At 48.2% G+C, this 27309-nt stretch overlaps 14 protein-coding genes across 14 annotated transcripts; 8 read left to right on the top strand and 6 right to left on the bottom strand.

The window, feature by feature from the left end:
• The first annotated feature begins 1313 nt into the window (after positions 1–1313).
• FOIG_14617 (uncharacterized protein) lies at positions 1314–2475 on the top strand. The gene is made up of 2 exons (XM_031215886.1): positions 1314–1532; positions 1588–2475. The coding sequence occupies exons 1-2, from the start codon at positions 1412–1414 to the stop codon at positions 2223–2225; spliced, it is 759 nt and encodes a 252-aa protein (XP_031054507.1). The 5' UTR covers positions 1314–1411; the 3' UTR covers positions 2226–2475.
• A 60-nt stretch (positions 2476–2535) lies between these two features.
• Positions 2536–3513, top strand: FOIG_14616 (uncharacterized protein; the record flags this gene model as incomplete). The annotated part of the gene is made up of 1 exon (XM_031215885.1): positions 2536–3513. The coding sequence occupies one exon, from the start codon at positions 2536–2538 to the stop codon at positions 3511–3513; it is 978 nt and encodes a 325-aa protein (XP_031054506.1).
• Positions 3514–3568: 55 nt separating this feature from the next.
• On the bottom strand, positions 3569–4192 carry FOIG_14615 (uncharacterized protein). Its single transcript, XM_031215884.1, has 2 exons — positions 3945–4192; positions 3569–3893 (listed from the first exon to the last, which is right to left on the bottom strand). Exons 1-2 carry the CDS (start codon positions 4163–4165, stop codon positions 3725–3727), a joined length of 390 nt encoding a protein of 129 aa, XP_031054505.1. The 5' UTR covers positions 4166–4192; the 3' UTR covers positions 3569–3724.
• A 32-nt stretch (positions 4193–4224) lies between these two features.
• FOIG_14614 (uncharacterized protein) lies at positions 4225–6420 on the bottom strand (the record flags this gene model as incomplete). The annotated part of the gene is made up of 1 exon (XM_031215883.1): positions 4225–6420. The coding sequence occupies one exon, from the start codon at positions 6418–6420 to the stop codon at positions 4327–4329; it is 2094 nt and encodes a 697-aa protein (XP_031054504.1). The 3' UTR covers positions 4225–4326.
• A 332-nt stretch (positions 6421–6752) lies between these two features.
• FOIG_14613 (uncharacterized protein) lies at positions 6753–8885 on the bottom strand. Its single transcript, XM_031215882.1, has 8 exons — positions 8584–8885; positions 8479–8531; positions 8201–8418; positions 7829–8149; positions 7653–7777; positions 7303–7603; positions 7154–7253; positions 6753–7099 (listed from the first exon to the last, which is right to left on the bottom strand). The coding sequence occupies exons 1-8, from the start codon at positions 8811–8813 to the stop codon at positions 6975–6977; spliced, it is 1473 nt and encodes a 490-aa protein (XP_031054503.1). The 5' UTR covers positions 8814–8885; the 3' UTR covers positions 6753–6974.
• Positions 8886–9361: 476 nt separating this feature from the next.
• FOIG_14612 (uncharacterized protein) lies at positions 9362–10935 on the top strand. The gene has a single exon (XM_031215881.1). It carries the CDS (start codon positions 9368–9370, stop codon positions 10784–10786), a length of 1419 nt encoding a protein of 472 aa, XP_031054502.1. The 5' UTR covers positions 9362–9367; the 3' UTR covers positions 10787–10935.
• A 262-nt stretch (positions 10936–11197) lies between these two features.
• FOIG_14610 (uncharacterized protein) lies at positions 11198–14341 on the top strand. Its single transcript, XM_031215879.1, has 4 exons — positions 11198–11478; positions 11529–12449; positions 12503–12550; positions 12598–14341. The coding sequence occupies exons 1-4, from the start codon at positions 11310–11312 to the stop codon at positions 12786–12788; spliced, it is 1329 nt and encodes a 442-aa protein (XP_031054500.1). The 5' UTR covers positions 11198–11309; the 3' UTR covers positions 12789–14341.
• FOIG_14611 (uncharacterized protein) lies at positions 12875–14260 on the bottom strand (the record flags this gene model as incomplete). Its single annotated transcript, XM_031215880.1, has 1 exon — positions 12875–14260. The coding sequence occupies one exon, from the start codon at positions 14258–14260 to the stop codon at positions 12875–12877; it is 1386 nt and encodes a 461-aa protein (XP_031054501.1).
• A 225-nt stretch (positions 14342–14566) lies between the features above and the next one.
• Positions 14567–15972, bottom strand: FOIG_14609 (uncharacterized protein). The gene is made up of 2 exons (XM_031215878.1): positions 15713–15972; positions 14567–15664 (listed from the first exon to the last, which is right to left on the bottom strand). The coding sequence occupies exons 1-2, from the start codon at positions 15847–15849 to the stop codon at positions 14665–14667; spliced, it is 1137 nt and encodes a 378-aa protein (XP_031054499.1). The 5' UTR covers positions 15850–15972; the 3' UTR covers positions 14567–14664.
• A 2062-nt stretch (positions 15973–18034) lies between these two features.
• Positions 18035–20359, top strand: FOIG_14608 (acyl-CoA oxidase). The gene has a single exon (XM_031215877.1). The coding sequence runs from the start codon at positions 18156–18158 to the stop codon at positions 20250–20252; it is 2097 nt and encodes a 698-aa protein (XP_031054498.1). The 5' UTR covers positions 18035–18155; the 3' UTR covers positions 20253–20359.
• Positions 20360–20633: 274 nt separating this feature from the next.
• FOIG_14607 (uncharacterized protein) lies at positions 20634–21685 on the top strand (the record flags this gene model as incomplete). Its single annotated transcript, XM_031215876.1, has 2 exons — positions 20634–20685; positions 20739–21685. 2 exons carry the CDS (start codon positions 20634–20636, stop codon positions 21683–21685), a joined length of 999 nt encoding a protein of 332 aa, XP_031054497.1.
• A 418-nt stretch (positions 21686–22103) lies between these two features.
• Positions 22104–23196, top strand: FOIG_14606 (uncharacterized protein). The gene is made up of 2 exons (XM_031215875.1): positions 22104–22332; positions 22408–23196. The coding sequence occupies exons 1-2, from the start codon at positions 22163–22165 to the stop codon at positions 22976–22978; spliced, it is 741 nt and encodes a 246-aa protein (XP_031054496.1). The 5' UTR covers positions 22104–22162; the 3' UTR covers positions 22979–23196.
• FOIG_14605 (alcohol dehydrogenase) lies at positions 23108–26172 on the bottom strand (the record flags this gene model as incomplete). Its single annotated transcript, XM_031215874.1, has 2 exons — positions 26095–26172; positions 23108–26029 (listed from the first exon to the last, which is right to left on the bottom strand). Exon 2 carries the CDS (start codon positions 24146–24148, stop codon positions 23108–23110), a length of 1041 nt encoding a protein of 346 aa, XP_031054495.1. The 5' UTR covers positions 24149–26029; positions 26095–26172.
• Positions 24718–26411, top strand: FOIG_14604 (uncharacterized protein; the record flags this gene model as incomplete). Its single annotated transcript, XM_031215873.1, has 5 exons — positions 24718–24862; positions 24918–25099; positions 25163–25277; positions 25327–25497; positions 25546–26411. 5 exons carry the CDS (start codon positions 24718–24720, stop codon positions 26409–26411), a joined length of 1479 nt encoding a protein of 492 aa, XP_031054494.1.
• Positions 26412–27309: the final 898 nt, after the last annotated feature.

Here is a 27309-nt window from a genome sequence, read left to right as displayed (position 1 = left end):
TCTTTTTCACTATTTATCTAATGAACAGACGGTATAGTATCGTTGAGAGGTTTTTGCTAATAGTTATTTTCACTAGTAAAGAGTTTTTATGTGTATGTCTCTGATTGGTTGCGAGACTTTTGTGTCTGGAATAAGTAGTTAACCCTTGGTGATTTCGTAATCTCGGAATCTTATCGCTGATACTTCAACGTGCTCGCTGGTGGATGACCGCATCAATTCATTTTTGACATGCGAAATAAAACGAAACATTAGGTAGATAGATGCTTGGACACAAAGTGTGACGACTGAATGCATTCAGGTTCACAGTTCTGTAACATATGATATGGTGTGCAAAGCTGAAAATAATCCCTGCCATATGCATCAGGGAAAACAATAAGCGCCGAGCATGCGTTGACAGACTTCTCGAGGTTAAAAACACTCACATCGATGCTCAGCCAGGCTCATGGGATGAGGGTCTGCTGGAAAGGGCGATCAGAGGTGGTTATGGGCAAATAATTAGAATGCTAGTTGAGAGGGCTGCCAAAATCAGCAAGAAAATGGTAGATACAGCATTAGTGTTGGACAGTTTGAGGTAGTGTGGAGGTAAAGACAAAGTGCAAGAGGGAGGAGACGATGAAGAAGGTGTACAAGAGGAGGTACACGATCAGGAGCTAGGAGATAAGGAGGAAATACGGCCTAGTCTCAACCCTCCAGATATTGGAGGGTATATACATGCCACCTTTTTCATTATAAACTTCCTTCAGGGAGCATGCCCATGGAAAGGGCGGCAGTATCGTACTGTTAGAACTAATTCGACGACTATATCCATAGCTGATCGGTTACAGTCACAGGTTCATTAGTGGCTAGATGGTATTAGTCAAGTTTACAATTAATCAGAAATATAGCGATAAAAGTCATACTACCTCCCGTTGCCTGACCATATAAATCAAAGGAGGTTCTGTTCCGTTACCTTGCACGGCTCGAGATTATGGCTATCATTTTTGAAAAGATCAAAAAAGGTTTCGCAGACCGTCTACGACACACTTTCGAGGTTTCGTGGGATAGGATGCAGTCGATACCCAACGGATCGAAACATCGTATCATCGGCAAACAAACCTCAATCATCAAAGCCTTCGTGTGTCTACAATATAACATAACCAGACAAATCCCAGTCAAAACCTTTCAAGCTTTGTAAACCGAGCCTCTAGGCTGTAGGTGGCTGACCAGTTTCAGGACTAAAGACTAACTCTATATGGACTAGTCTGGCTTATGATTGGACGACTCATCTCGGTTATGCAGTCTGACAAGTCTGACTGTCAGAAAGTTGTCAATATCAGCAGCTCTCTGTCATCTTTTCTCAACCGAAGCCAAAGTCGTCAGCTTTTTCTCGCATACTGTTATTCTCTCCTTAGCCGAGACCTCAGGCGTTTATATGTCCATAATGAAGCCTAACTGGGAGCCATTCGTGAAATCCACTGAAGATGATTGGACGGCTGTACCGGACCCCGCCCAGCGAAAGCGGATCCAGAACAGGCTGTCCCAACGAGCCAGGCGTATGTACTATGATAAAACTGTTGGGCGGAAGTGCTTGGCTAATGCTGATTCCAGGGTCACGACTTGCTGGTAAACAGAAGCAAGCGGCACAGTATGAGGTTAATGAGGACGCGGGAGCCCTTGTGAGAAGAGATGCAGGTCCTAGTCTCGGGCAATCATCTACAGAGGGTTCGAGCATGGCTGTCACAGACATGTTCGATGCAAACCTCTTATATACCCAATACACATCTGAGCAACCCACAATGGACAGTCATTACCTCATCTTGACCGACCTGACCGCCGCCACAGCCTTAGCGGTCATAGCTCAGCGCCTCGACCTCGACTGCCAGCAAATTCCAGGCTTCAACATTAAAGCCCTGACCGACAGTCTTCCATCTGCTATAGCGCCCACGCAATTACAGAAGAGCGTTCCTCACCTGTCGTACCTGGACATGCTGCCCTGGGCATCATTGCGGGACAAACTCCTCAAATCTCTCTCTATTATTAACGAAGAGGAGTTTGCGCGTGATATGCAGTATGGAAGCTTAAAGGTATGGGGGACAGTACCGTGGGACCCGATGGGATGGGAGGTTGGCGAAAGCTTTGCGAAGCGGTGGTGGTTTCTGATGGATAGTGGGATACTTCAGACGACTAACTTTTGGAGGTCTCAGCGGGGAGAGAGGCCATTAACTCTGGCATCCCTGCAAAGCTGAACGATTAATTCCTCTTCCATAAAACTAATTCCGTGGTCTTGTCAATTAGCTGGTACTTGCGAAAGAGCGCTGATGCAGGGGAATGCATTCTGACCGCAATTTCTCTGGGCTGCTTCAATCTGACAGTCTGAATGACCAGGGTGTCAGACCCATGAAGGAAACGACAACATTGGATTGATAAGCTGAAACATATTCATATATAAAAAGAATAGTACTATTTCTTCCCCGCAAGAAATTATTAGAGAAGACACATTTCCGGCATCATTTTACTTAAACTCGACGTTCTGTCACTATCTCTTAATCTACCATCATGCAAGCTGCCTGGACGCAACTATTCCCACCCAAGCCTAATTTCACCGAAGACAATGTTCCTTCACTAGAAGGCAGAGTCTTCATGGTGACGGGTGGAACTAATGGCGTCGGCCTAGAGCTAGTCAATATGCTGTACTCTAAAGGAGGCACAGTCTATCTTCCAGCCCGGTCCGCCACCAAAGCACAGAAGACTATCGAGACCATGAGGGCGGCACATCCAGAGAGTACTGGCAACCTCAAGACTCTTCACATTGATCTCAATGATCTTGCCTCCGTGGCAGTCTGTGCATCAGTCTTCCTTGCGCAGGAGACTCGTCTCGACGTTTTATGGAACAACGCGGGGATTAGCGCCGCACCATCAGACGAAGTTACTGCCCAAGGATACGAGCCACAAATGGGAATAAACTGCTTGGCACCATTCCTTCTCACCAAGCTCCTACTCCCTGTCCTAAAGCAAACAGCCAGCAGTAACCCCGGACCCTCGACGAGGGTTATCTTCACAGGCTCGGGTGTGATGGACATGATGGCCCCGCCTGGAGGTATTCCACTGGCTAAGCTTACTCCTGGCAAACAATCAAAAGACCCAACACATAACTACACCATTTCAAAGACTGGAAACTGGTTCCTCGCCTCTGAATTTGACCGGCGTGTGCGATCAGATGGAATCATTTGCATATGCCAGAACCCAGGCAACCTCTCGACGAATATCTGGGACCGCGTGCCGTGGCATCTCAGGGTACCGAACAAAGTCTTCTTGCACCCACCTAAACGAGGAGCTTATTCGGAGCTCTGGGCTGGTGTTAGCACAGAGATCAAGCTTGAGGACGGTGGTAGGTATGGTATTCCTTGGGGAAGATGGCACCCGAGCCCTAGAAAGGATCTTGTCCAGAGCTTGAAGACGAAAGAGGACGGTGGCAGTGGAATTGCGGCGGATTTTTGGGATTGGTGTGATCAACAGACAAAGAAGTATGTGTAAGTCGATAAAGTTCCTACTTATCAAGACGGGGTGCATCATCCACAGGGTAGGGAATCACAGATAGATAATGGTATAGATTGCAGGAAGGGAATTCCAATAACATGTAGAACTTGCACCTTTACCATATTCATCCTGCATGTCTCCTATAAACCAGCATTCGCTTGTACTTCAAGTAACAGCGTTGTCTGTCAAATCTCCCTTCGCTACTTGTCTACACAGACTTCAACACGAAGTTCTGTAATTTCCCTTCCTCATAAACCTCAACCTCTATAAGCCTACCCGTCTCCTCTATCCTTCCATCTCGAAGTTCGAACCTAATAACAGTTGGAATAGCTGATATGTTCCACTTGAGCTTGTGTGGGTTATCCGGCTTCTTCCACCTGTGGACTTGTCAGCCAACACTCTCCATACTGACTAGAATAATCACCCACCCAGGCCGGGGACCAACGCTCTCGTAAATAGCCTTGGGCCCGTCCGGCTTATCAAATGTCTCTTTCAGGAATGGTAAGGCAGCTCGAACATCGGAGCACCACGGTGCACCGGTTTCCTCATCGTTGGAACTGGTGAGAATGACATAAATTGGCTCGTCACTCCTGGCAAGAGGAACTAGGTCCTCGGGACTCGACAACTGAACATCATTAAGGATCGGCATATTTACGGCTATTTTATTTTTTCTTTTTGATGCAGCGATATGTCTTACGTTGCGATTAGTGCGGGCTATTTATCCTTCTAGGTTGGTGGGGATCAAGGCGATGGTGTCATCAGACCCATCGATTATTACACCGCAACCTGACTCATATCTCTTCTCTAGCGCTATCTATCATACTCAGAAACGACTACGATACGGAACCCATTGCCCCTCCAAAACCCAGTCGGCTCAAGACTCCCGCGATAAGTGCACGTCGCCTTGGCTTGACCACTCGAAAAGCACCCTCCTCGCAAAACTCTCCGGATTGCATCGTCTGCTTCGAGATCCTCACGACCGTCTGGGCTTTTCCACGGGTATTCAAACGTTGGAGTCGCCATGTCGGTTCCCCATAATGTTGTGCACCATTCCCATACTTGGCCTGTCATGTCGTAGCAGCCAAATGGTGAGCAGGACTGGGGAAATAGACCGACGGCACATTTATTGTTCAGCGCTAGTTCTTCGCAGTTTGATAGACTCGTTGCAAAGTTGGTGCCCCATGGATAGATGTTCTGTCCTGTCTGTGACTCGCGCTGATCTCCTCTTGATGCTCTCTCCCACTGGGGCTCTGAAGGTAGTTGTACGGTTTCGTTGGGTTTTATTTTACTCCTTTCCCTCCATTTCGGAGTGAGCCATTGACAGTATGCCCTGGCGTCATGCCATGTGAGATCTGTTGCCGGTGTGTTCCGCAAAAAGGGATCATAGCCATCTTGGCTCAGCCAAGGACGACCTGTCTGCTGCACAAAAACTCCATAGTCGCGGTTCACAACTGGAAACGCGCCGATTTTGAATGAACCAAGATGAAGCTCATGAACAGGACTGGAATTCGGATGATTGGATGATCCGAAAAGACTTGTTCCTTCTGGGATCTCAACTAAGCCTGTCAAATCACGTGGATCTCCAAACAGTGAGAGATATCGACCGGCTTTAACCCGATAAGATACTGGAAGGGTGTCAAGCATGACCACTTTTAGTAGACGAGCTGTGACTTGAGTGACAAGGGGTACATTGTTAGGGTCTATGAACTCGCAAGCGACCAGTGCAGCATATTGAGCCATCTCTCCGTCAATTTCATAGTCATACCGGTTCAGAAGTTCGAGTATGAACCTCTCTTGCTTTTCTCCCTTTACAAGTCGATGCAGGAGACTTCGAATAATGGGCATTGCCGACTTAGCATCTTGGCCAAAGACGTCCAGTATCTCGTGCAAAGTTGCCGTTTGTAGCTGCGCAGCCACCAAGAGTTCTTGAACTGCGGCGCACGAGACGAATGGCCATTTTTGAGTCGTCCTTGCCAGGGGCTTGAGCTGACTGTACCGCTGATCTGTCCATTCCTCCCGCGCAGTTTGTAAAAGAACTTGACGCGTCTCGGGCGATGAAAACCCATGACCTAGCCAAGCATCCAATGCTGATTCGCTTGTATCCCCAACACGTCCGGCTGCTAGGGACAAGGCAAATATAGCTGGTCTCGAAGCGGCGATTCCAGAACCAAACGTTGTGTCCAGACACAACTTTCGAGCGAGCTCGTGTCTTTGAATGGCCAGGAGCGGCAGTAGCTCGAGCTTTGAGAAGCCGCTTGGCAGGGTCCAGTCTTGGCTATCACCGTCTGTCCCCAGGACGAGCAGCCTAACGTGCGGCCTTGGAGTAATAGCGCTGGCTATAGATGCGAGATGCGTCACACCTTCGGGCCCTGCGCTTTCGATACCATCCAGTATCAAAAGCAGTTCCTCATCTTCGCTTTCTTTTTTTCTGCTATCCCAAGATTCAAGAATCTCCGGCAGCTTTCCATCAACATCTGCAAGGTCTTGCGTATTGATGATTGTGACGAGCAATGGCAGCGTTCTCAGCCCACTCAATATCTCTTTTCGTCTCTCGCCGCCTTCATTCCGAAGAATAGCGTCCCTGTCCCTCTGGAAGATACCAGTGGCATGTCCAAATACCAGGTACTCTGCGAATGTCGTCTTTCCTGAACCACTTTTGCCAGTGAGAAGTAAGAACTGATTGTCTCGCACGGCTTCGAACGCAGAGACGTAGACTGCCTCCTCTCTCGTATTGCCACCTTTGTGCTTCCGCAAACCTTTGGCTGCCTTGTCTTCAACGGTAAGGTTCACAAGTAATGGGATGTATCCTTCAGATAGGGAAACTCTATCATCCTTGACGGTGGTGAAAAGCGTCTTTTGACCCAACTCCACACCATTCCGTTTGAGCGAAGACCAATCTTCCATGTTCCGAGACTCTTTCTTCTTGATCGTGGTGCGTGACTTGATATGCTGACTAAAGTTGAAACCTCCAGTTGTGGCAATTACTGCATGAACTGGATCAAGACGAAGGTTGTAAAAGCGAATTGAACTGAAATACGATATCTGGTATCCACAACGTACGAGCACGTCATTTTGTACCATATGCATGTCATTGACGGCGCGGGCACTATGGGAGAGGTCGTTTATTGTTCAACTGTAAGAGGTAGGACCGTCTGTACAAGATAGCGAATAGCGGTGAATTTTCCAGTCTAACAATGTCACAAAGTCTTCCAGCGGCCATCTGAATTTCGGAACATGGTGAATATAACTGTCCCAATCATTCGTTCCAGTCTCGTACTTGCCTATATACAAAACCCAGCCCTTCCATTATGGACCAACATGTTTCCTCTTCTATCCGACCCTTGTCGTCTTCACTCTACTACAGAAATTTATAGCTACGCCGATGTCATATGACTCATCCTGCTTTTGCCTGCGCCAGAATATCCACCTCTCAAGCTAAGAGGATCTGAGCTCTTAGACTACTTCTTTCGGCTATAGAGATACCTCATCGCCGTGATACTCAGAATGGCAATTCCACCAAACAATATCAAAATCTGATAGCCGTACTTGTATTTTGGCGCATCGTATGTCGGAAACAGGACCACTGCGGGAAAATTAGGTCTGTCGTAGCCCTTTCTTATGTCTTTCAAATACTTACATGGTACCCAGAGGACCCAAGCGTACGACACAAGATTAGCCGTAGCCACCAAAAGCTGCCTGGTGTTGGTATCAGCAGCATTCAAACCGTATGTCCAGCTCTATTTTATGCATTAGCTGTGAGCCTGAAAACAAGACAACATAACTTACAATGAGCACAGGAGTACATGCTGAGCCGGTGTAGGAGATGTAGTAAGCGAACATGAGAGCGGACTTGGGAATGTCCCAGACTGAGAGAAGAATATTGGCCACGATCATCAGAAGCGTCAGGGACGCAATCAGCCAGTAGTACTGCTTGGTTCGGTCCGCTATCATGCCCCAGGCCACCGTTACGACAATGGCGAGCGCATTTCCACCAGTTGGTAAGTAGTTGATCTTTTGCACGCTGTATCCCTCTGCCTTCAGCCAGAGGTTGAAGTAACTTGTAGCCGTGTGGCAGGCAGCGACCATGCTGCGAAGTATGAGCCAGCGGTATAGAAAGTATTGGGATTGTTACTTACGTGTATGGGATGACAAACATCCAAATTTTCCAACCCGTGTAAATTCGCTTAATCTCGGCCCAGTTCAGCTTGATCTGCTCTTTGACACCAAACTTGGCAATTCGCTCCTGGCCATACTTGATATGCTAGGAAAATGGTAAGCTTACTTGTCAGACTTGCCTGGAAGTTTTACTCACTTCTTTTGTCCAGTAAAAGGCTCTCGTGTTATGTGGGTGATCAGGCAGTCCAAACAAACCCCAGATGGCCACAGGAACTGAGATTACTCCGTCCATAATGAACAACCACCTCCAACCAGCTAGGCCATGGCGTCCATTCATACTACTGTATAAACCAGCCTGAAGATATCCGCTAAACATGCTAGCGATAGACTCAACCTCAAGAAGAATGGCCAGACGCTTTGTCAGCTCATTAGGACCATACCAACTGCCAAGCATGGCGATGTATCCAGGAAAAGCGCATGATTCGAACAATCCGATGAAGAAACGCAGAACGTACATCTTTTAGTGTATTAGTCAGTAAGCCTTGAGAAATGGGGAATAATATCTTACCACTTTAATACTATGGGTAAAGCCCATGCCAATGACCAACGCCGACCAGCATATCTCACAAGTAGGAATCAAGATGGAAGGGCGAATATGGCTCAACTGTAGCATTTGAGCCGGGATAGTACCGACCATGATGCCCAGACTAAACCATGTGCCAAGCCAGTTGCGCTCGTTGCCGTAAAGATCGAGATCTTCTTGCATGCCACTGACAAAGGCGTTACCTACAGGACCGTCAGCCGTGGCCTAGAAATCAGGTTCAGTTACTTTGCTCGAGAACTCACTGTAATTGGTCTGGTCCAAGTATTTGATGAAGTAGCCAAGCAACACCGTTGGACTAGGCGCCGTTAGCTGAGCCTCCCGCTAATGCAGGATGAGACGCTACTTGCAAGAAGATCAGATCTAAACGTCTTACATATGCGCGGTACTTAGGATCCCCGTCAATCGAGTCCCAAAAGAAACCAGCAATGCGTCGCCATTCGGAACTCGACTTTGCATCGGGGTCAAGACCATGGTCGATGACCTCTGTGTCCAATACAGGATTGGCTTTGGCGTCGAGGCTAGGTTTTGTCGCGACTTCAGCGTCACTGTGACTATGGGTGTCAATCCGATGTGCCATTTTTGCTGTACGCTTGGTCTCTGTTTATCATTGTCCAGAGATAATCTCGCAGTTATATAAACATGACTGATGATGAACACGAAATTGCCCGATAGGGTGCAACAACTTAGTCAAGAAAAGTCAACTATTTCTATCCAGTACGGATCTAATTCCCCTAGATCGCACCCCCAAAGTAGAATTACACCGATCACGGGAACAGTATCCTCTGTAATCGCACTATAGATTTAGGCGAAGTGCTGATAGCTTTCTGAGACGAGCGTGATAAGCTGATGGCGCAATAATAGTCTGAGGATGCGACAACAGGCTAGTACCAAAATGCCAACGCGACATAAGAGTACATCGGATCAGTATGGGAAGCTGTCAGAAAAAAAGGTATTTCTATGAACTTACTCCTCGATTTCTCCCGACCAATGCCATTACAATCCGCTATGGTGTCATCCAAGACGTGGGGCGGCGTCCACATCTAGAAGCCATTGAACTGGAGCAGTTGATATTGATAAGAAGACATGACGAGTTGAGTCAGGTATGAATCACAATCACAAAATATAGCCAAAATGTCTGATCTTCTTCGCGTCGTTCTTGAAAACGTCGACTTCCGTCTGCCCACGCAGGTAACCGACGACAACAGTGTCCTCGCTCTCAAAAGCTTAGTCTTGGAACCTTTGATTCAGTGGCAGCCATCCGGCGAGGTCCTACCAGGGCTCTTTGCCCGATGGGATGTTTCAGACGATCAACGAACCTGGTTCTTTCACATTCGAGATGGAGCCGTCTTTCACGATGGGAAACCTTGTGACGCCCCCCTCATTGTCGAATACATCAAGGGTTTTCTTGACTCACACGATTATTTTGGTATGGCTTGGAGCTACAGCCGTTATTTCGCCAATACAACATTCACCGCCGAGGATGCCAAAGTAGTCAAGATCCAGCATCAAGAGCCATTCGCAGATCTTCTCAACGTCCTCAATGACTTTTGGCCGTCGAGAATTGACGCGAATGGAAAACCAATCCTCGGCACAGGTCCATATCGCGTTGTCGACTTTAAGCGTCAAGACGATATTGGCTCTGCAACACTAGAGCTGGTAGATCCTGCTCAGCATCCAGCTTGGTCACGGAAAATCGTCGCTACGGCGGCTCGCAGTGGTGAAGAGAGGTTAAAGCTTTTGCAAAGCGGACAAGTGGATGCGGCCTTGAATTTGGAACGCATTGACGATCTGAATCTTCTTGACTTCCAATCTTCGCTACGGTGGGGAAGAGTTTCAAGCACCTTGTCCGTCATCTACTACATCAATTGCCCAGAGGGAGTCTTCTCTTCACCGCAGGTGCGCCTCGCTGCCAATCTCGCCATTGATAACCAAGCTCTGGTGGACGAAGTCTACTTGGGCCTTGCTACGCCAGCTGCAACCGTCGTCAGTCCTCACCATCTTGGTTTCAAGGAAGCAAACCTAAGTCCCATCCCTTATGACCCCGAACGAGCCAAAGAGCTCATCAAGCACCTCGATCTGAGCAAGCCTCTTCGTCTGCGCACGCCAGAATGGATGCCTGAGCATGCTATCAAGATAACCGAGTTTGTCAAGAGATCTCTAGAGGCCATCGGGTTCAAAGTAGACGTCGAGGTCGAGACTAATCGTCCCGAGTACGCGCGGTCGATAGGGCTCCGGAAGAACATTGGCGACCTTGCTTGCTTCGACTCGACGCCGAACACGACCTTTCGAGTGTTAGACGACAAGGTATCGAGCGAATCGCACGGCACGTGGTGGCTGGGGTACCATGATGATGAGTTTCAGAGGTTGTTTGCAAAGGCGAGGATAGCGGCAAAGGGAGATGACAGGAATAAGGCGTATGCGGAGGCTCTGAAGAGAGTGCATGAAAATCCGCCATGGTTGTATATCGCTCATCCGGATGTCATTTGGGCTACCAAGCCTGGGGTCAAGCTTAGCATTGGTCCATCGGGGGTACTGGAGCTTGGCAAGTAAGTGCTTATATTAAGCTGGTCATATTTCGCAGCAGCCATTCCGCTGGGGACAAGCGGAAGTGATGAGGGTGTCTTTTAGTGGTCTGGTGCATTTTTGTAAAAAGGCTATAGACTTAACAAAATAATGCAATATGAATAATATGATAAAGGTACTCGACTTTTGTCTCTGATTACCGCTTGTAACTACCGCTCTTACAACCACTCTAACAACGCACGTTCATGTAGTCCGCGGAAAGAACGCCCTCCTATGACAGAAACGGTTACCTTGCCCAGAAATGCATTTGTAATCTCCGATTATGAATCTGCCAAAGTGGAGTTCGATCGCGGAGACCTGCGATTTTGATGCACCTTTTGGGTTAATCACATTCTGGGGTGCGATACCCGGCGTCGGGTCGCGTAGCCGACATCAGTCATTTTTTTCAGGCTCAACATCAATTCGTTTTTGGCAACATCAGGTTATATCGTCAAGATTCTCTACATTGAGAGCTACACTGTAGCTGTTGATGTAGTAAAGGCAAGTAACGATGTCTTCACCGGAAAAGACTGCCGAAGCGGCGGCTAGTGAGCCACAGACCGCCACAACGAATGCGCCCTCTGTCGAGGACAACGAATCAGCGGTTGTAGACATTGAGAAGAGTTTCGCAGCTTGGATATGTGTCTTTGGCAGCTTTTTGTTCCTGATGCCCACATATGGTAAGTACAACGCCACTTCGGCCCTATCACCCGTCGTTGACGTCGCCCAGGCATGATGCAGTCTGTCGGAACGTTCCAATCTTACCTAGAGCTAAATCAGCTTTCCGATTATTCAGCTGGTGATATTGGCTGGATCCCTGGCATGTATATGTTTGTGTCAATGCTTGTCGCCATTCAAGTCGGTTCGTTCCTTGACCAGCGCGGTCCTTTTGCTATGAGTATTGTTGGGGGAGGCGGCATCGTCATCATGTTTGTTCTGCTGGCTGAGTGCAGTCAATACTGGCACTTCATGCTCTGTTTTGGAATCTTTGGTGGACTATCGACTGCTATTGCTGGAACTATCCCCGTAGCAGTGGTCGCGAAACTCTTTTCTCGAAAACGTGGCTTCGCTATCGGAATAGCCCTCACCGGCTCATCGACAGGAACAGTGATCTTTCCGATCATGCTTCGATCACTGCTCCCAAAGTTGGGTTGGAGCTGGTCGATGAGAGTGCTGGCCTTTGTCATCCTTGGCATCTTCACACTCGGAACAATCTGCTTCATTCCTTACCGTCGACTTGTCAAGCTCGTCAACATGCCGATAGCGAAGAAAGGCGGCCTCTCTCTTCTCAACTTCTCTGCCTTCCGTTCTGTGGCTTTCACGCTGGTCTGTGTTATGTTCTTTGCAACCCAGTTTGTTCTTTATGGAATTGGTGGCCTGTTGCCGACTTTTGCGATCCAGGCTGGCTTGACAGCCGAAACTGGCTACACTCTGGTTTCAATCATCGGCGGTGCTTCGGCTTTCGGTCGTGTTATTCCCGGCTTGGTTGGTGATAAGCTAGGCCATTATAATGTTTTGATATTTATGATGGCTTTGACATTGGTCTTCATGGGGACACTATTTGTCCCCTTTGGCGACAATAGTGTCGTGTTGTACGTCTTTACAGGCATCTGGGGTTTTTGTTCTGGAGGTTTCTTATCTATAACACCAGGTAAGATTCATTTGAATCATTTCCAATGATAAAAACATCACTAACAGTTTTAGTCTGTGTCGGCAAGACATGTGAACCAAAAGATTACGGACGATATTACGGTATGACCCTCAGCTTCCTCGAGATATCACTTCGCTAATTAGCTCAGGGACCATGAATTTCGTCATTAGCTTCTCTCTACTCATCGCAATCCCAAGTAGCGGCACAATGATAGAGAAGATGGGAACTCAAGCTCTCAGCGGCTTCCTTATGGGAGTTCTAGCTCTAGGCCTGGGTTGCTTGTTTGCATCACGCGCCGTCCTAGCAGGAAACTGGTTTGGGATCAAGACCAAAATTTGAAAAGGTTATGGGGATTTATCAGGGGAAAAAGACGGGTTTAGACATTAAAATGGCGTATGAATAGACTATAAGCTTGAGTTCCAACATCATGACTCTTGACTCACCTCTTCGGTAGTATACGACGGACGAGGACGTCTAATTCTCCCGAAATTTGATGTTATTTTCTTTCGCATCGGTAGTCCTTGTAACCGAGGTTCAAAGGCGATACTATGGTGAGCCTCAACCTCTTCCGACACATTCCGATCCGTCTTCCCTCCATTCAGCCTGAGGAGCATCAGCTCAGGCCGATGCTTTCTAACATCAAAAGAATCACTCGTATCCTGTGGCTCTGCAGATTTGTTCTCATCGGAGAATGCATCGACAGGAAAAAGCCAAAATCCAAAAGCCGGCCTCACAGCCTTGCTGAGATCTTCATCTCGAATTTCTGGGGTTTCCGAAGCTGCAACACTCTCTATTTCTTGTTCATAGGAAGGCCTCCTACTGTCAGGCTTTGCTGTCCATCTACTTTCTTCCCGCTGCAACCAATCCTCAGCATCCCTGAGCTTACATATGTTGTAACCAGGACGGAAAGCGAGCAACAGACGGTATCGTTCTTCACATGGTTTTACTCCTATCCTTTCGAGAACTTGAAGCCATGAATCATATAAACGCTTTGGATCGTGGACGTGAAGATGGCTTAGATAGTTTTCGATAGTACGAGGATCAGGCCCAATACGATCGAAGCTGTGCGGTGTAGCATGAATGGGAAATGATCTGTCGAGGAACCTCTTGTGGATTGTTGGCCATCCAGTTTCATCGCCAATCATCTGACGAGTGCATTCCTGGATAGAGACCAACCAAACTTCATTGAGCTCACTGATAATTTCCTTGAAGGTTCTCACTTTTGCGGATGTAATTTCTGATGGCCCTATTGCGTCAAGACCGGTTGGACGTCCTCCCAGCTGATCGCGGCCGAGGGCAAGGTTTCTGAGTCCGATATTACGCGGATCATACTTTGTCTTCAAGTCGCAGACAAAGTCAATTATAGCCTTCGTGTCTTGCTTTATATGGAAAAAATCATATTCAGGATTATAATGGACCGTTCCGGAAGTCCAGGGGGTGAGGCGATGTTTGGATTCTCCGACCGTCAACCAACAGGGGAGATGAACCCTATGAAACGACAGCGCTACCTGTCTGGATTCTGCATTGACTCTGAGAAGCTTGCTGAGGAGTTGGCGGCCGTTAACAGCCAGATAGTAGGGTAGATCATCCTCCCCGGGTTTTAGCGAAGGAGAGTGAATGCCCTTCCTAGTACGATTTACACAGAAGCTGGCGTGCGACCTGAGGAAGATTTTGATGATTCTTTGATTTCGTAGAGACCATGTCCATATTGAGGCTCGTATCTCTGCTGGGAGTGATGAGAACTGCGTGAACGAGGGCAGGCTCACAACGTCAGTCCCAGGGTTGAAAATGTCTAAATGACTCTGAGACATTTGTATGATACGTGCAAGATATTACTTCTCGAAAGGAACGACGTATTGGAAGATGTTGGCAGTGGAGTATGTTGAAAAATCGTAAGATTGCTGACAGTCATTCATGCTGACGGCCGGACAAGGGCTCCGCGGAAAGACGTTCGGCCGTGGCGCAGCCAAGCACGGATGACACCAGGATTACGGTTTTGGCAGCTGTTAAGCGTTGTCTGCCAATCACAATTATGCTCCTGTTCATTGGTCTGGAGTAGCTAGTCCAAAGCATGCACGGAGTCGGCAGGGGCAGGTGACCAGCGTTGAATCGAAGGTGGCAGATGTAGACATGATGGATCAAGTTGATCAACGGCTTAAAAATCAGAAACTCGATGTATAATCTATCATAACATGGTATAAAACATTTCGCTACGTCAGAGATAATCACGACCCAAAGCACCCCAGCCTCTAGCCCTCCCCCTCACAAGCCCCATATCATCCATGTTGAGGATTCCGATGCCGTTGTCTATCAACACCCTCCAGGCAATATCCCTCACATTCGGTGGTTTTGAAGGAGTATCCCAGTACCTTGCCAATAGGCCACGAGCCTTGGCTTGCTCAATCTGCGTTAACGCCATGTCAAGTTCTCTTGATGGCGGGGTTTCCAGTATGCGCTGGAAGTTTGACCTGTACAGAATAGCGTTCTCGAATCTCGTTGAGGCAAAGTATGAGTTGGAGCGGTTGAATTTGTATGTGGGAGGGTTTGTTGAGAAGTCATCGTCCATTGAGACGAGACGCTCGAGCTTGGCGTCCCAGAAAATGTCTCGATGTGTAGAGTTCATGGCTAGAACGGACTCGAAGGGGGTGTTTCCAGTTCCGACTACAGTGAGAGGTCGGATGATTCTCTCTGTGCCGTTCCAATATGTCAAGTAGCCGAGGTCTCTTAGAGGCTGGAGCTGGGCGTTTAACACATCGAATGTTTCCGGGCCAGTTGTTTTGAGATCAACGAGGAGCGTGACGGTTTGTTTGGGTGCCATGTCGAAAAAGCCCTGCCAGTCATCATTCTTCACTCCCGCGTTCCGCGCTTCCAACATGCGCTGGAGGGGCTTCAGGTACAATCCCTGTAACGTTCGGTGGGGATTCATGTTCAATCGCGAGTGCGCAACAAAAAGGTTGTCATGTCGTAGATGAACATCAGCTTCGATGCTGATACACCCAGAGCCGAGGGCTTCAAACAATGGGATATGCCGTGTGTAGTCATTATGCGAGTGGATCGGTACAGGACGAGCGCTTCGGAGGAATGATTGATGGTTATCGTCCCAGATTTCAGGACTGTCGTGACTGAGGTGACCGAATCGTAAATCGTAGGGATCGTTTGGTATACGGACCATTCCCGTACCGAGGCGGGTGATGTAGATTAACTGACTGATCGACCTGCAGACCCATGAGCAAGGACCCTGAAAATGTTCGCGAATAACTTACAGTATGAGCAACAAACCCGTAGCGTACTTGAGCCAATTGGTCCTCATGTGTCGCACAAAAATGACCCTGGGAGGATGTCTCCTCACGATAATCTCCTCCGACGAACTCGCATCATTGTAAGTAAGCCTCGACTCCATGATATCCCTCGTACGTAGTGTCTACAGTTCTCAAATCCGAGGAACGAAAAAGAGGGGTCCAACGGGGTAATAATTATAACCACCACCATCTCAACAACGCTACCGAGTTTCAAGGGATTTCCGAAGTGGTTAGGCACCTTTTTCGGGTGCTACCCGACGAGGTTAGTTTCGGTGGAGAAGTATACGCTTCCACCAATGGAAGCGATCGAGAACATGGTCGAGACACGTTCTGGACCTAAGGATCTTACAACGCCGCGGGTTTTTTCATGTCACGATAGTGCCATTTTGGCGCTACGGTTATACGACTGCGCCTTTTGAGAAGCGTAAGCACGGCACGGTTTATGTGATGGGATAGGGGGCATGGAGGTGGCTTTTTTGGCGTTGGTGATTATTGAGTTTGCAGGACGCGTCAACGGTGCTGGAAGGATTCGAGGCAACAGAATAACATCAGGGAGTTTTTTGAAAAGGTACTTGAGCCTCAGCTGAGACAACGCGGTTTAAACGAGTATTTTCGGAGGTTTCTGTTTCAAGCTGCTCACACTAGGTACGTTAGAATCATGTTTGTTGGTGCAGCTCCCGGGAATGCGGCACAACGCCCTCGACGTTGGAACTTTGACCTCCGACTCGGACCCGGAGCGTCAGTTCACCGTCGGCAATTGGGCTTGTACGTCATCTCTTTGAGTATATTTGACGTTTAACTTTAAGTAACAAAGTCACAAAGTTTCTCTCGTCGACGTGGAAGAAGAAATGATTCTTCTCCTTCGTCTGGATATCCCTGCAAGGCTGTGCTCGTAAGTCGGTAAGTTCACCAAGTGGGGCGACCCATGTAGCACATCATGGCTGTCACGTCCTTCGATTTATTTATACGAAAGCTTATTAGAGATTGGTCCGCCCGCGGAATGCGTGGTGTCAATCAATGGAAGAAAGGATGTCTGGAAACAGTAACAACGCTGCGCGGCTACGTCATCCTTGATATGCAACGTTGTGATGTAATTTTACGCGTCTCTCACTCTCGCTCTTTCATTTCCTGTTTCATTCTCGTTCACTTGAGCCGCTGATGCAGGTCGTAAGTCATACCAGCTCAGCTCTCTAAAGCGGTTGCTTTGAAACTACAAATTAGAGAATAATCCCAAGACATCTAAGCAGAGCAATGTTTATCACCTTCATGGGAAAGGGTTTTACGTTCTGTGATGAGGTAATACGGCTATGGGGTTAAAAAAGCTTCAACCCTAACACAAAAATAAAGAATACAAATGAACGCATGTAGGCAATATACTCTTTACTGTCACTCATGCTTAAAATGTAGCTTGGTTTTTACGTCCTTCGTAGTAGGTACAAGCTTTCAGCCACAAGCCTCAAAAGAAAGGCTTACCAGTCTCTTGAACGGCTTGTCAGCAACACGACTACTGACGTTAGAAACAACAGGCTAGAGATAAAAGAAGATGAAAAAGAAAGTAATCTATTCAAAAACCTCAAAGAAGGTTATTCAGCTAAATATTCCGAAAACACTGAATTAATTACAAGTCGAGTATTGTGTTGAGTTTACTGCATCAGATCAATGCTGATGTTGACCCACGAGCCAAGCATGCAGCTTTAACTTACCCTATAGAGCTGTCTTTGCCGCGGAGTCAGGGGCAAAGGCCATGTTCTAGACCGCACGGAAGATAATTTCTCCAGCTCTTGCGTGATAGTCTAGAACAGCGAAAAATATCTCAGGCGTTGAACGGACTCATGCAGAGCGTTGAGCTAAAGAGTCATGGTCTGATCACCTGCCATTTTCTGTCACGAGTAAGTCGAATCGAACCCCATCTATCATCTGGAGTACCCCGGACCCCATGCAGGACCTCGGCTTGTTATCTTATCTGATCGGATCAGGAATAATAAAGATGCGAAAAGTCCGTCGGAGCTTATGCCGTCTTTGGCGTCATTGTTGACCATCTTTTGGAGACAAGATAGCGGCACAGTTCAAGCACAGGAGTGTCGGAAACTGTAAAAAAAAACTGTTACAAAGGAATCTTATGTACTTCAGACTACCAAAGTATAATATTGCACATTATCATGACTTCTTTCATCATGTATCAGCGACCGAAATACCGAGGCACCCTCTAATAGCGTCGTCGTCATGATCCACTTTTTAAAAGAGCCGAGGTATCCAAGTCTTAGCCTCATCGATTTTCCGACATCGCTTGGACCGAGCGACGCCCCATAAAGTTCAAACTCCCCTTAATCTAAACATTCCATCATCAACCTTTCTCCTCTCCTCAACAAAATCCGGGGTAAAGCACATCCAAAAAACCTCTCCAACAATGCCTCCGCCAAATCCAGACTGGGTCAAGGCCCTCAAGCCCTCCGGCCCCCAGGGTTCAGAGCTTCTGGCCCAAGAACGCGCCAACTCTGACATCAACGTTGACCAGCTCTCTACTTTCCTCTTCACAAAAGAAGTCCTTGAGAGAAATGACAAGATTCTCAAGATTCTGCAGGCTGATCCTGTTTTTGACAAGGAGCAGAACTACTTCAGGGGTCGAACAGATAGACTTGAGGCTGCGCTTGCTAGAGCTAAGGCTTTGAGACGGTTATCTGTCAAGCATAACTGGAATGATGAGGAGCATCACGCTGCCAATGACCTGATCAGCGAGCCTACGCCTTATGGTCTTCATGCCACTATGTTCTTGAAGACGCTTGAGGAGCAGGGTACACCGGCGCAGCACAAGCTTTTCCTTGAGAGGGCGAGAAACTATGAGATCATTGGATGCTATGCTCAGACTGAATTGGGCCACGGTTCCAACGTTCGCGGTCTGGAGACTACTGCTACCTGGAACCCTGAGGACAAGACCTTTACTATTCACTCGCCTCATCTCACAGCTTCAAAGTGGTGGATCGGTTCCCTAGGCAAGGCTGCCAACCACGCTGTCGTCGTTGCACAGCTTATCCTCAACGGCAAGCCCTACGGTCCTCATCCTTTCGTCGTTCCTATTCGCGACATGAAGACCCATGAGCCTCTTCCTGATATCCACGTTGGAGATATCGGCCCCAAGTTCGGTTACAACACCATGGATAACGGCTTCCTGCTCTTCAACAACGTCAAGATTCCTCACGTCAACATGCTGAACCGCTTCTCTGGCGTTGATCCCGAGACCGGAAAGTACATCCGTCCTTCGAACCCAGCCCTTATCTACGGAACCTTGACATTCATCCGATCATCCATCGTCTTCCAGTCTGGATCCGTTCTTGCTCGTGGTGTCACCATCGCTACACGATACTGCGCTGTTCGCCGACAGTTCCAGGACCGTGATGCTGATGCTAGCGAGACTGGTGAGAACCAGGTCCTCAACTACACAATGGTTCAGCACCGTCTTCTCCCTCTTCTCGCTTCTTCATACGCGCTTTTCTTCACTGGTCGCGCTATGATCAACCTCTACAACGCCAACCAGAAGCGCATGGCTCAACGTCGCGATGCTGGCGACGCCAAGCGCAAGCCTGGTCCTGAGGAGCTCAGCCCCGGCAGTGATCACCTTGCCGATCTGCACGCTATCTCCTGCTCCCTCAAGGCCTTTGCCTCCACCACCGCTGCTGAAGGCCTGGAAGTCTGCCGTCGCGCTTGCGGTGGTCATGGCTACTCCGCTTTCTCTGGCATTGGCAGCTGGTACGCTGACTATCTTCCTACCGTCACATGGGAGGGTGACAACTACATGCTTACCCAGCAAGTCGCCCGATATCTCCTCAAGTCTGCCCGCGCTGTTCTCGCAGGCAAGGCTCCTGATAACGGTATCTCTCGTATCTTCAAGGAGTTCATTCGCCGACAGGACATCGGTGCTGCTTTCGACGTTCTCGACAGCGATCAAGACCTCGTTGATGCTTTCGCATGGCGTGTCTCTTTCCTGACCTTCGAGGCACTCAAGCACCGAGATGAGGAGAAGCAATCCTGGAACAGCCTCCTCATTGACTTCTGGCGTCTCTCTACCGCGTACGCTCAGTACCAAGTCGTCAAGAACTTCCACGAAGCTCTGCAAGACGAAGCCACCAAGAAGTCCCTCGACCCCAATACCCTCGCCATCATGCACAAGCTCTTTGAGCTCTTCGCTCTGCATAACCTCCAGAGCTCCGCATCCGAGTTCTTCACCAGTGCCGCTACAACTGTTCGCCAAATCCAGCTCGCCCGCACAAAGCGAACTCTCTCACTGCTCGACGAGATCCGACCTCACGCCGTCAGACTTGTTGATGCTTGGTCATTCCCTGATTGGCAACTTGACAGCGCCCTTGGTCGCTCTGACGGCAAGGTTTACGAGGACTTGTTCCATCGTGCTTCGGAGGTCAACCCTGTTAACGACATTGTGTTCGATCCTTATCCTGAGTCAGATGTGCTGTTCCGTAAGAACGGCAGTGGTCCTAAGGCGAAGTTGTAAGAGAGAGCGCTTGATACCTGTACTCTAAAATAGTGTCATATAGTCTTTTTTATTGTTATTTATAGATAGAGCAATATTAGCCTGCTTATACTTACTTTCGATCCCTGTTAGTATGTGACGATCCTGCCTGAGTCGTGTAATATTGGTCTTGGCGATGATCTCCGTGGACATCTCCGTAGGGATGAGCAGCTGTCAGCTTGCTATCCGCGGAGCTGAGCTTCTGCACGGCCTTGATATATCGACGAATCAAATGTACAATGTATTTGCTATACTGGGACTCAAGACTTGTATAAATGCCTTTCGAGTCTATCGCTACGATTCGAAACCACAGAGTTTAACACAAACTCTTCACAATCTTTCGCCTTTCTCATTGTATCCAACATGCGTCGAAACATTTTCTCCATCGCTGCTACGGCGATACTGTCTCTGCAAGGTAAGGCTCAGTGTTCATTTTATCTCGAGAACCCCGATACTAACAGAGTACAGCCCAGAGCAGCCCCCCTATTACCATGACTGAGCCCGAAATCATGGAATTCCTCGAAGAAATTGCCGATGGCTTCCGGATTTGGCCCGAAGCACCTCTCTACCATCGCCCCGACGAGCTGAATCTCAAGTACGAAACCGTCACGTTTCCATCCGAGGACGGTGTGCCTCTTGAAGGATGGTTCTTCCCATGCAATGGATCGGACAAGATTATAATCATGAACCATCCTAGGCTATTTAACAGGGCCGGTCTTCCATCTCATATTGAACCATGGAACACGTTGACTGCTCCCTTGGGTAACAACTTCGACGTTAACTTCATCCCCGACTACAAGATTCTTCATGACGCTGGGTATAACGTGCTTACTCATGACTTCCGAAACTATGGCATGAGTGGTAGGGGCAACAACGTGCTTTACTCTGGTGGACGCTATGAATCTTACGATGTCATCGGTGCTCTTCGCTATATCCGCAAACGCAAGGACACCAAGGACATGACCATCGGCCTATTCCCCCGATGCATGGGTGGTAGCGCTACTTTCTTCGCCATGGGCACACACCCTGAAGAATTTAAAGACATCCGGACCATTGTCTTTCCCCAGCCGATCTCAGCCAATATGAGCAGCAAAGTTACCCTTCAAACAGCTGGTATCGACCTTGACTATCTCGGAGAACTTGACGATATGGTCTACTGGCGCACTTCCCTTCACCTCGAAGAATACTCTCCTATTCCTTGGGCTAGGAACGTCAACATCCCGACGTACATGTTCCAGGTTCGCAATGATCTTGCTACTCACTGGTCTGATGTTCAGGATGTCTTCGATGCTATTCCTGCTGAGGATAAGGAGCTTTTCTGGATTAATGGAACGACTCGAAGATGGGACGGATACTTGCACTTTCAGCGTCACCCTGATGCGATTCTCAAATGGCTTGAGCGGTGGATGAACTAAGTTCTGGATGGTTCTAACTTTGAACTTGAAATCATTTCTGCATCATTTCTCTATTACTCCGGTATTTAATCCTTGTATAGATAGCCAAATATACATATTGTCCAAAGCTCATAGTGTTGAGGAAGAGCCTTGAAATTCCATAGGAGTTGCTCTATTAGTGAGAGCGATGACTATGCTGCGTTCTGCGTCCAGCGTCTTTGAAACTCGAGACTTGTTTATGGCTTCGTTACCGATTTACTCAATTTAATAGCTATTCCTTATCAAGCTTAGACTCGGCTAGCACGGGATGAAATGACAAATTTGACTGGTTCGTTTGGACGTATTACGGTGTTACCGCATTTATCAGCAGAAATGCTACTAATTATAGCACGGGCGAGCTCCAGGCAACTATCCTCCCAACTTCTTTTATGCAACGTCATCTCTCAATTTCCTTCACAAATTATCTTCAACTTTACATTCAGAATCAAATACAACATAATGGCCAATGAAATGCAGCCCGAGATTATCTTGTACGATCTTGCATGTATCAAGAACACATGCTTCTCTCCCGTCGTTTGGAAGATCCGCTTGATGCTCAACTACAAGGGCATTCCTTATAAGACCATATTCCTTGAGTTCTCTGATATTGAGCCAACGCTAAAGGAACTGTGAGTTATCCGATCTCTTACTCAGTATCCTCTTCACTTCTATTGGTACGACAAGTCGACTAACACGAGAACCAGAGGCCTGGACTCCCATGATTCCAGCTCAGGCTCTCCCGGTTACACAGTCCCAACAATCCACCATGTCCCCACCGGCAAATACATCATGGACTCATCCGCCATCGCCGATTTCCTCGAATCAACTTACCCTAACCCTCCGCTCCCTCTGACTTCTGAGCTCGGTCGCGAGATTGAAGCCAAAGCTCGCGGTGCGGTCGGTCCTGCATTCCGCATCTCCGTCACACCACGAGAGAACCTCATCCTCTCACCACGAGCTCAAGAGTATTTTCGCGCCAAGAATGAAGTTCGAATGGGATGTAAGCTGGAAGATTTGATGGACCCAGAGAAAGAGGAGAAGACTTGGCAAGGTGTCGCGGATAAGATGAACGAGCTGAGTGATTTGATGTTGACGAACAGGGACAAAGGGCCATTCTTGTTGGGTGAGAAGCCGAGTTACACTGACTTCTTCATCGCTGCTTCACTCCAATCAGCAAGGACTATTGATGATGGGATCTTCCAGCGTTGTGCTGTGTATCCTGGTTTCAAAGCTATTTACGAGGCTTGCGTTCCTTGGATGGAGAAGAAGGACTAAGCTGAGGAGCAGTTGTAGTCTTACTTGACCCTCACTGCATGAAACAGTCCCTAGCTTTCAAAATTTCTCCGCAAGAGAATCCTCTCATGCGAAATAAATATAGTGTGGAATTAGCACCTCCTATTCAGTCTACTTGAACAGGTGCTTGTTCACCGGCGTAATAGCATCCTTCCCCTCCAACACAGCCATAACATTCTCCATAGCCAATCTCTCAAACCCAATCGACGTATCAAGTGCACCGCCAGCAGTATGGCACGTCAAAGTTGCATTCCTCATCTTCTGCAACCTCGGATTCGGTCTCGGCTCATCCTCAAAAACGTCCAAGCCCACTGCAAACAAGTGTCCAGAATCCATGGCGTCAGCCACAGCTTCTTCGTCTACCAAACTCCCGCGTGCAACGTTAACAAGTCGTGATCCTTTCTTCATCTTAGATATCTCCTCCCGGCCGAGGATCTTGTTTCCACCTGCACCGGGGGCAGCTATGACGATACAGTCGGCGATGGCGAGCATGTCTTCCAGCTTGGGGTAGTTTGTTGCTTCGATAGCTGCTTCTTGCTCTGGCGGTTTGGGGAAGGGGTCGTAATATGCAATGCGCATACCAAGAGCCTTATGAGTCTTGAGAGCAATCTGGTATCCAATGTTGCCAAGACCAATTATCCCCAGAGTGTGGCCGCGAGGGTTGAATGCTGTGAGTTGCGTATGAGCATGTGCATCTCGAAACTCCTCTTCACTGCCTCTCGCAGCCATATTACTCCACTGCATATTCCTAAACACAGAAATGATATGGTAAAGCGCCATGTCAGAAACAGCCTCAGTCGAAGCAGCTGCTCCATTACAATAAAGGATACGGCTTTCGGCCATGATGTCAACGTCAGCCCAGTCATATCCAGCACCAGCTGATGCGTAAACCTTCATGGACTTGGGCAAGAGTGGAATTAGCTCGTTGTCCCAGCGTCCCATTTCACCGCCTGTGATCCAAAAGGGTCGCATGACAGCCTGAAAATCGCCCCATTTCTTCTGGCGAAGAGCTTCGAGGAAAGCACCGCGTTGGCGTTCTTCCGCCGAGGGGCGGATGATGGTGAATTTTGACTCAAGCTTCTTGTAGAGATCGTGGTTGTACTTGATTGGGTCTCCAATATGGAGGACTATGGGCTTTTCGGCTGAAGGCATAATGAGATCTGAAGAGACAATGTCTGAAGGTTGGGATATGGTTCTCAAGAGATCCCCCAGCACTTTTGTCAAAGCAGGTATATAAATGATACCAACACAAGAACAGAATCAATAATCTGGGGTCACTATCGATCTTCGCTCTGAGCTCTCCATATTCCCCGCGTCTTCCTTCCAGTATCCCCTCCCATGCAGGTCGGATGTCGCCATTACTACATGACCATCACCAATACAACTCGCTCATCTCCTCGGCTCGGCTACACACAACAAACGTCCCTCCTAGCGCATCTCACTCATCGGATAACGGCTCGGAATGTTCTTGGATTGGTTCAAGTTGAAGATCTACATGATTCATGGGGTTACGTTGCAAGGTTTATTTCCCCGCTCGTCTTGGTTTCCCCGGACTATCTCCCCCGTACCCCAGGTTCTGGTCGTAGAATTCTCGGCAAGAAATGCGATGCTTGGTCTGGGCAGGCTGATGGGGTTAATAAATACGCCTGAAAAGATCTCTCAATTTCGTTGTTGATTAGTGTAGTTTTGTGATCAATTTATTAACAGAACTGTCTGTCATCATGGCTGATGTCAAAGAGACAAGCGAGGAACTCCATTTGGAGACTCTCGGTGGAGAAACAGCCAATATCGAGAATCGCGATATCAAAGAAAATGCCCTCGTTCGAAGAATCGATAAGCGAATGATGCCACTAATGATGCTTCTCTGTAAGTGCTCGCTGCATTTATCATACCAGCAAAGACTAATACCTCGCTATGAAAGACATCCTCAACTATCTCGACCGCAACAACATTGCTACCGCCCGTCTCGGTAATTTCGAAGAAGACATCGGTCTTGTGGCCGAGCAGTACAACACCGTCATCAGCATCTTTTTTGTGGGTTACATCCTGACTCAGGTACCCACTAACATGATCCTAAACAAGATGCGACCGTCGATCTTTTTGGTATGTTTCCGAGTCAAGTGTTTGGTAGGCACGTTATTTCACAATGCTAACTTGGATTGGTAGCCTTGTATCATGGTCTGCTGGGCCACTGTTAGTGCTTGCACCGGTGCTGTGCAAAGTTATCATGGAATGATAGCTTTGAGATTCATCCTTGGATTTGTAGAAGCACCGTTCTTTCGTAAGTTACTCACTCTTTTCGATGATGAGAATTTGTCTGACTGGAATAGCTGGTGCTTTGTTCTTGTTTAGTTCATGGTATACCAAGAAAGAACTCGCAGTTCGTATCTCGGTTCTGTATGCAGCTGGTCAGATGGCTGGTGCATTTGGCGGTCTTCTCGGAAGTGCCATCATGGCTGGCATGGATGGTAAGGCCGGCTTAGCCAACTGGCGATGGCTCTGTATGTCCCCCTCTCCAGTGTTCTATAACTCGACTAAGTTCCGTCTAGTCATCATCGAAGGGTGTGCCACTTATCCCGCAGCCATCGTGACATACTTTGTCGTCCCAGACTACCCAGCAACAACAGCCTGGCTCAGCGATGAAGAGCGCCGCATCGCAGTTCTTCGTATGGCCGAAGATGCCAGCAAGGAAGATGACAGAGCTGATGTATCAGCTTGGGAGGGTGCTAAAATGGCCTTCACTGATCCAGCGCTTTACATGATCTGGATCATGCAGCTTGGTCTCAACACAGCAGCAGCCTTTACCAACTTCTTTCCTACTATTGTCAAGACGCTGGGTTATAGCTCGACTATCACTCTTCTGCTCTCTGCGCCGCCTTATGTGTTTGCTGCAGCACTGGGTATCACGAACTCTTGGCATAGCGATCGTGTGAACGAGCGATGGCTGCATGTTGTTTGGCCGCAGATATTTTGTAGCGTTGGGTTCATCATCTCAGCCGTGACTCTCAACACGGCTGCTCGATACATCTCGACCTTCATGATGATGTCAGTCTACGGATCCTTTGGTTGCATCTTGTCTTGGGTATCTTCGTCTTTACCACGTCCATCGACAAAGCGCGCCATCTCATACGCCGTGGTTAACGCTGGATCCAATCTCGCGTCTATCTACGCATCTTACTTCTACCCTTCCTCTCAAGGTCCGCGATATTGGCAAGCAAACGTCGCAAACGTAGCGTTCAGTGGTCTTTGCATTGCTATGGCGACTATTCTGAGATTCTTCCTTGCTCGGAGGAACAAGAAGTTGGAGAAGGCGAGGGAGCATGATATTCAGCATGAGGGCACTTTGAGTGGCAGTGAAACAAGGCTGCTTGCTGAGAAGTGGCAGTGCGGAACTGAGTATGTATTTACACTGTAGATGGGCTGACGTTGAGTGAGTATGAAAATCTCGCATTCTGTCGCGAGAGACGTTTGATATGATTATAACAATGACAGTCATTGGGCGTTATTATGTTGGAAACCCGATTGCGTGATGAAAGCCCAAGTGGAAAGTGGTACGATTGACTCGTGACGCTGCCAAGAGAGCTGCGACGCTCTTTGTACTGATAATGGGCTGACTGAAGCATAACAAGGAATTCTCTAGAGCCAACGGAATGAAGCTGAAGATCACTTCATGCCCCAACAGTTAAAATGGCAGTCTGTTGTTTTGCGACTCATTGTTTCTGAGGCGGATATTCCGTCAGCTCAGGTGTCCGCCTCACGATTGCCCCAAGTGGTTCAACCTCCGTCATGCCTAGACCTCGTAGCCATCACGAACCAATCACGGCGCCTGCCCTATCATTCAACTTCTCAAACAAGAACGAACCCCCACAAGTTGAGATAAGGCTAAGAAATAGTATTTATCGGGTATCTGTCTCTTGATCTGGGGATGGGTAGTGCCGTGCTTAGCTATTTCTCCCCGCAATGTTGTTGCGGGGTGCATATCAAGAGTAAGTTCAAAGGCTTCCGCCCGGAAAGCTCCAGTTTCCAGTGCCGAAATGTTGGCGAATAGACCATATTTGTTGTCGCACATGCTTCAGGATTGAGTGTTCAAACGTCAGACCCGGTGAAACAAGTATTACAACTATGACATGATGGTTGGCGTTGCCTCGAACGAGAGATGATCTGAACTCTTCTTAGCAGTGAGTGTTGCAGCGTACGTTAATGCCTCGGCTGTTCCCAGTATTACTTTTACTGCTGACATGTCAAGCGCTGACGAGCGACAAACGCGCTGTACGATGAGAGTAAAACCAGGCATAGGTTGTACTGCATGCCGA

This window comes from Fusarium odoratissimum (genome assembly GCF_000260195.1).
Source record: "Fusarium odoratissimum NRRL 54006 unplaced genomic scaffold supercont1.42, whole genome shotgun sequence".
NCBI lineage: Eukaryota > Fungi > Ascomycota > Sordariomycetes > Hypocreales > Nectriaceae > Fusarium > Fusarium odoratissimum.
This window is presented reverse-complemented; position numbering and strand designations above follow the sequence as displayed.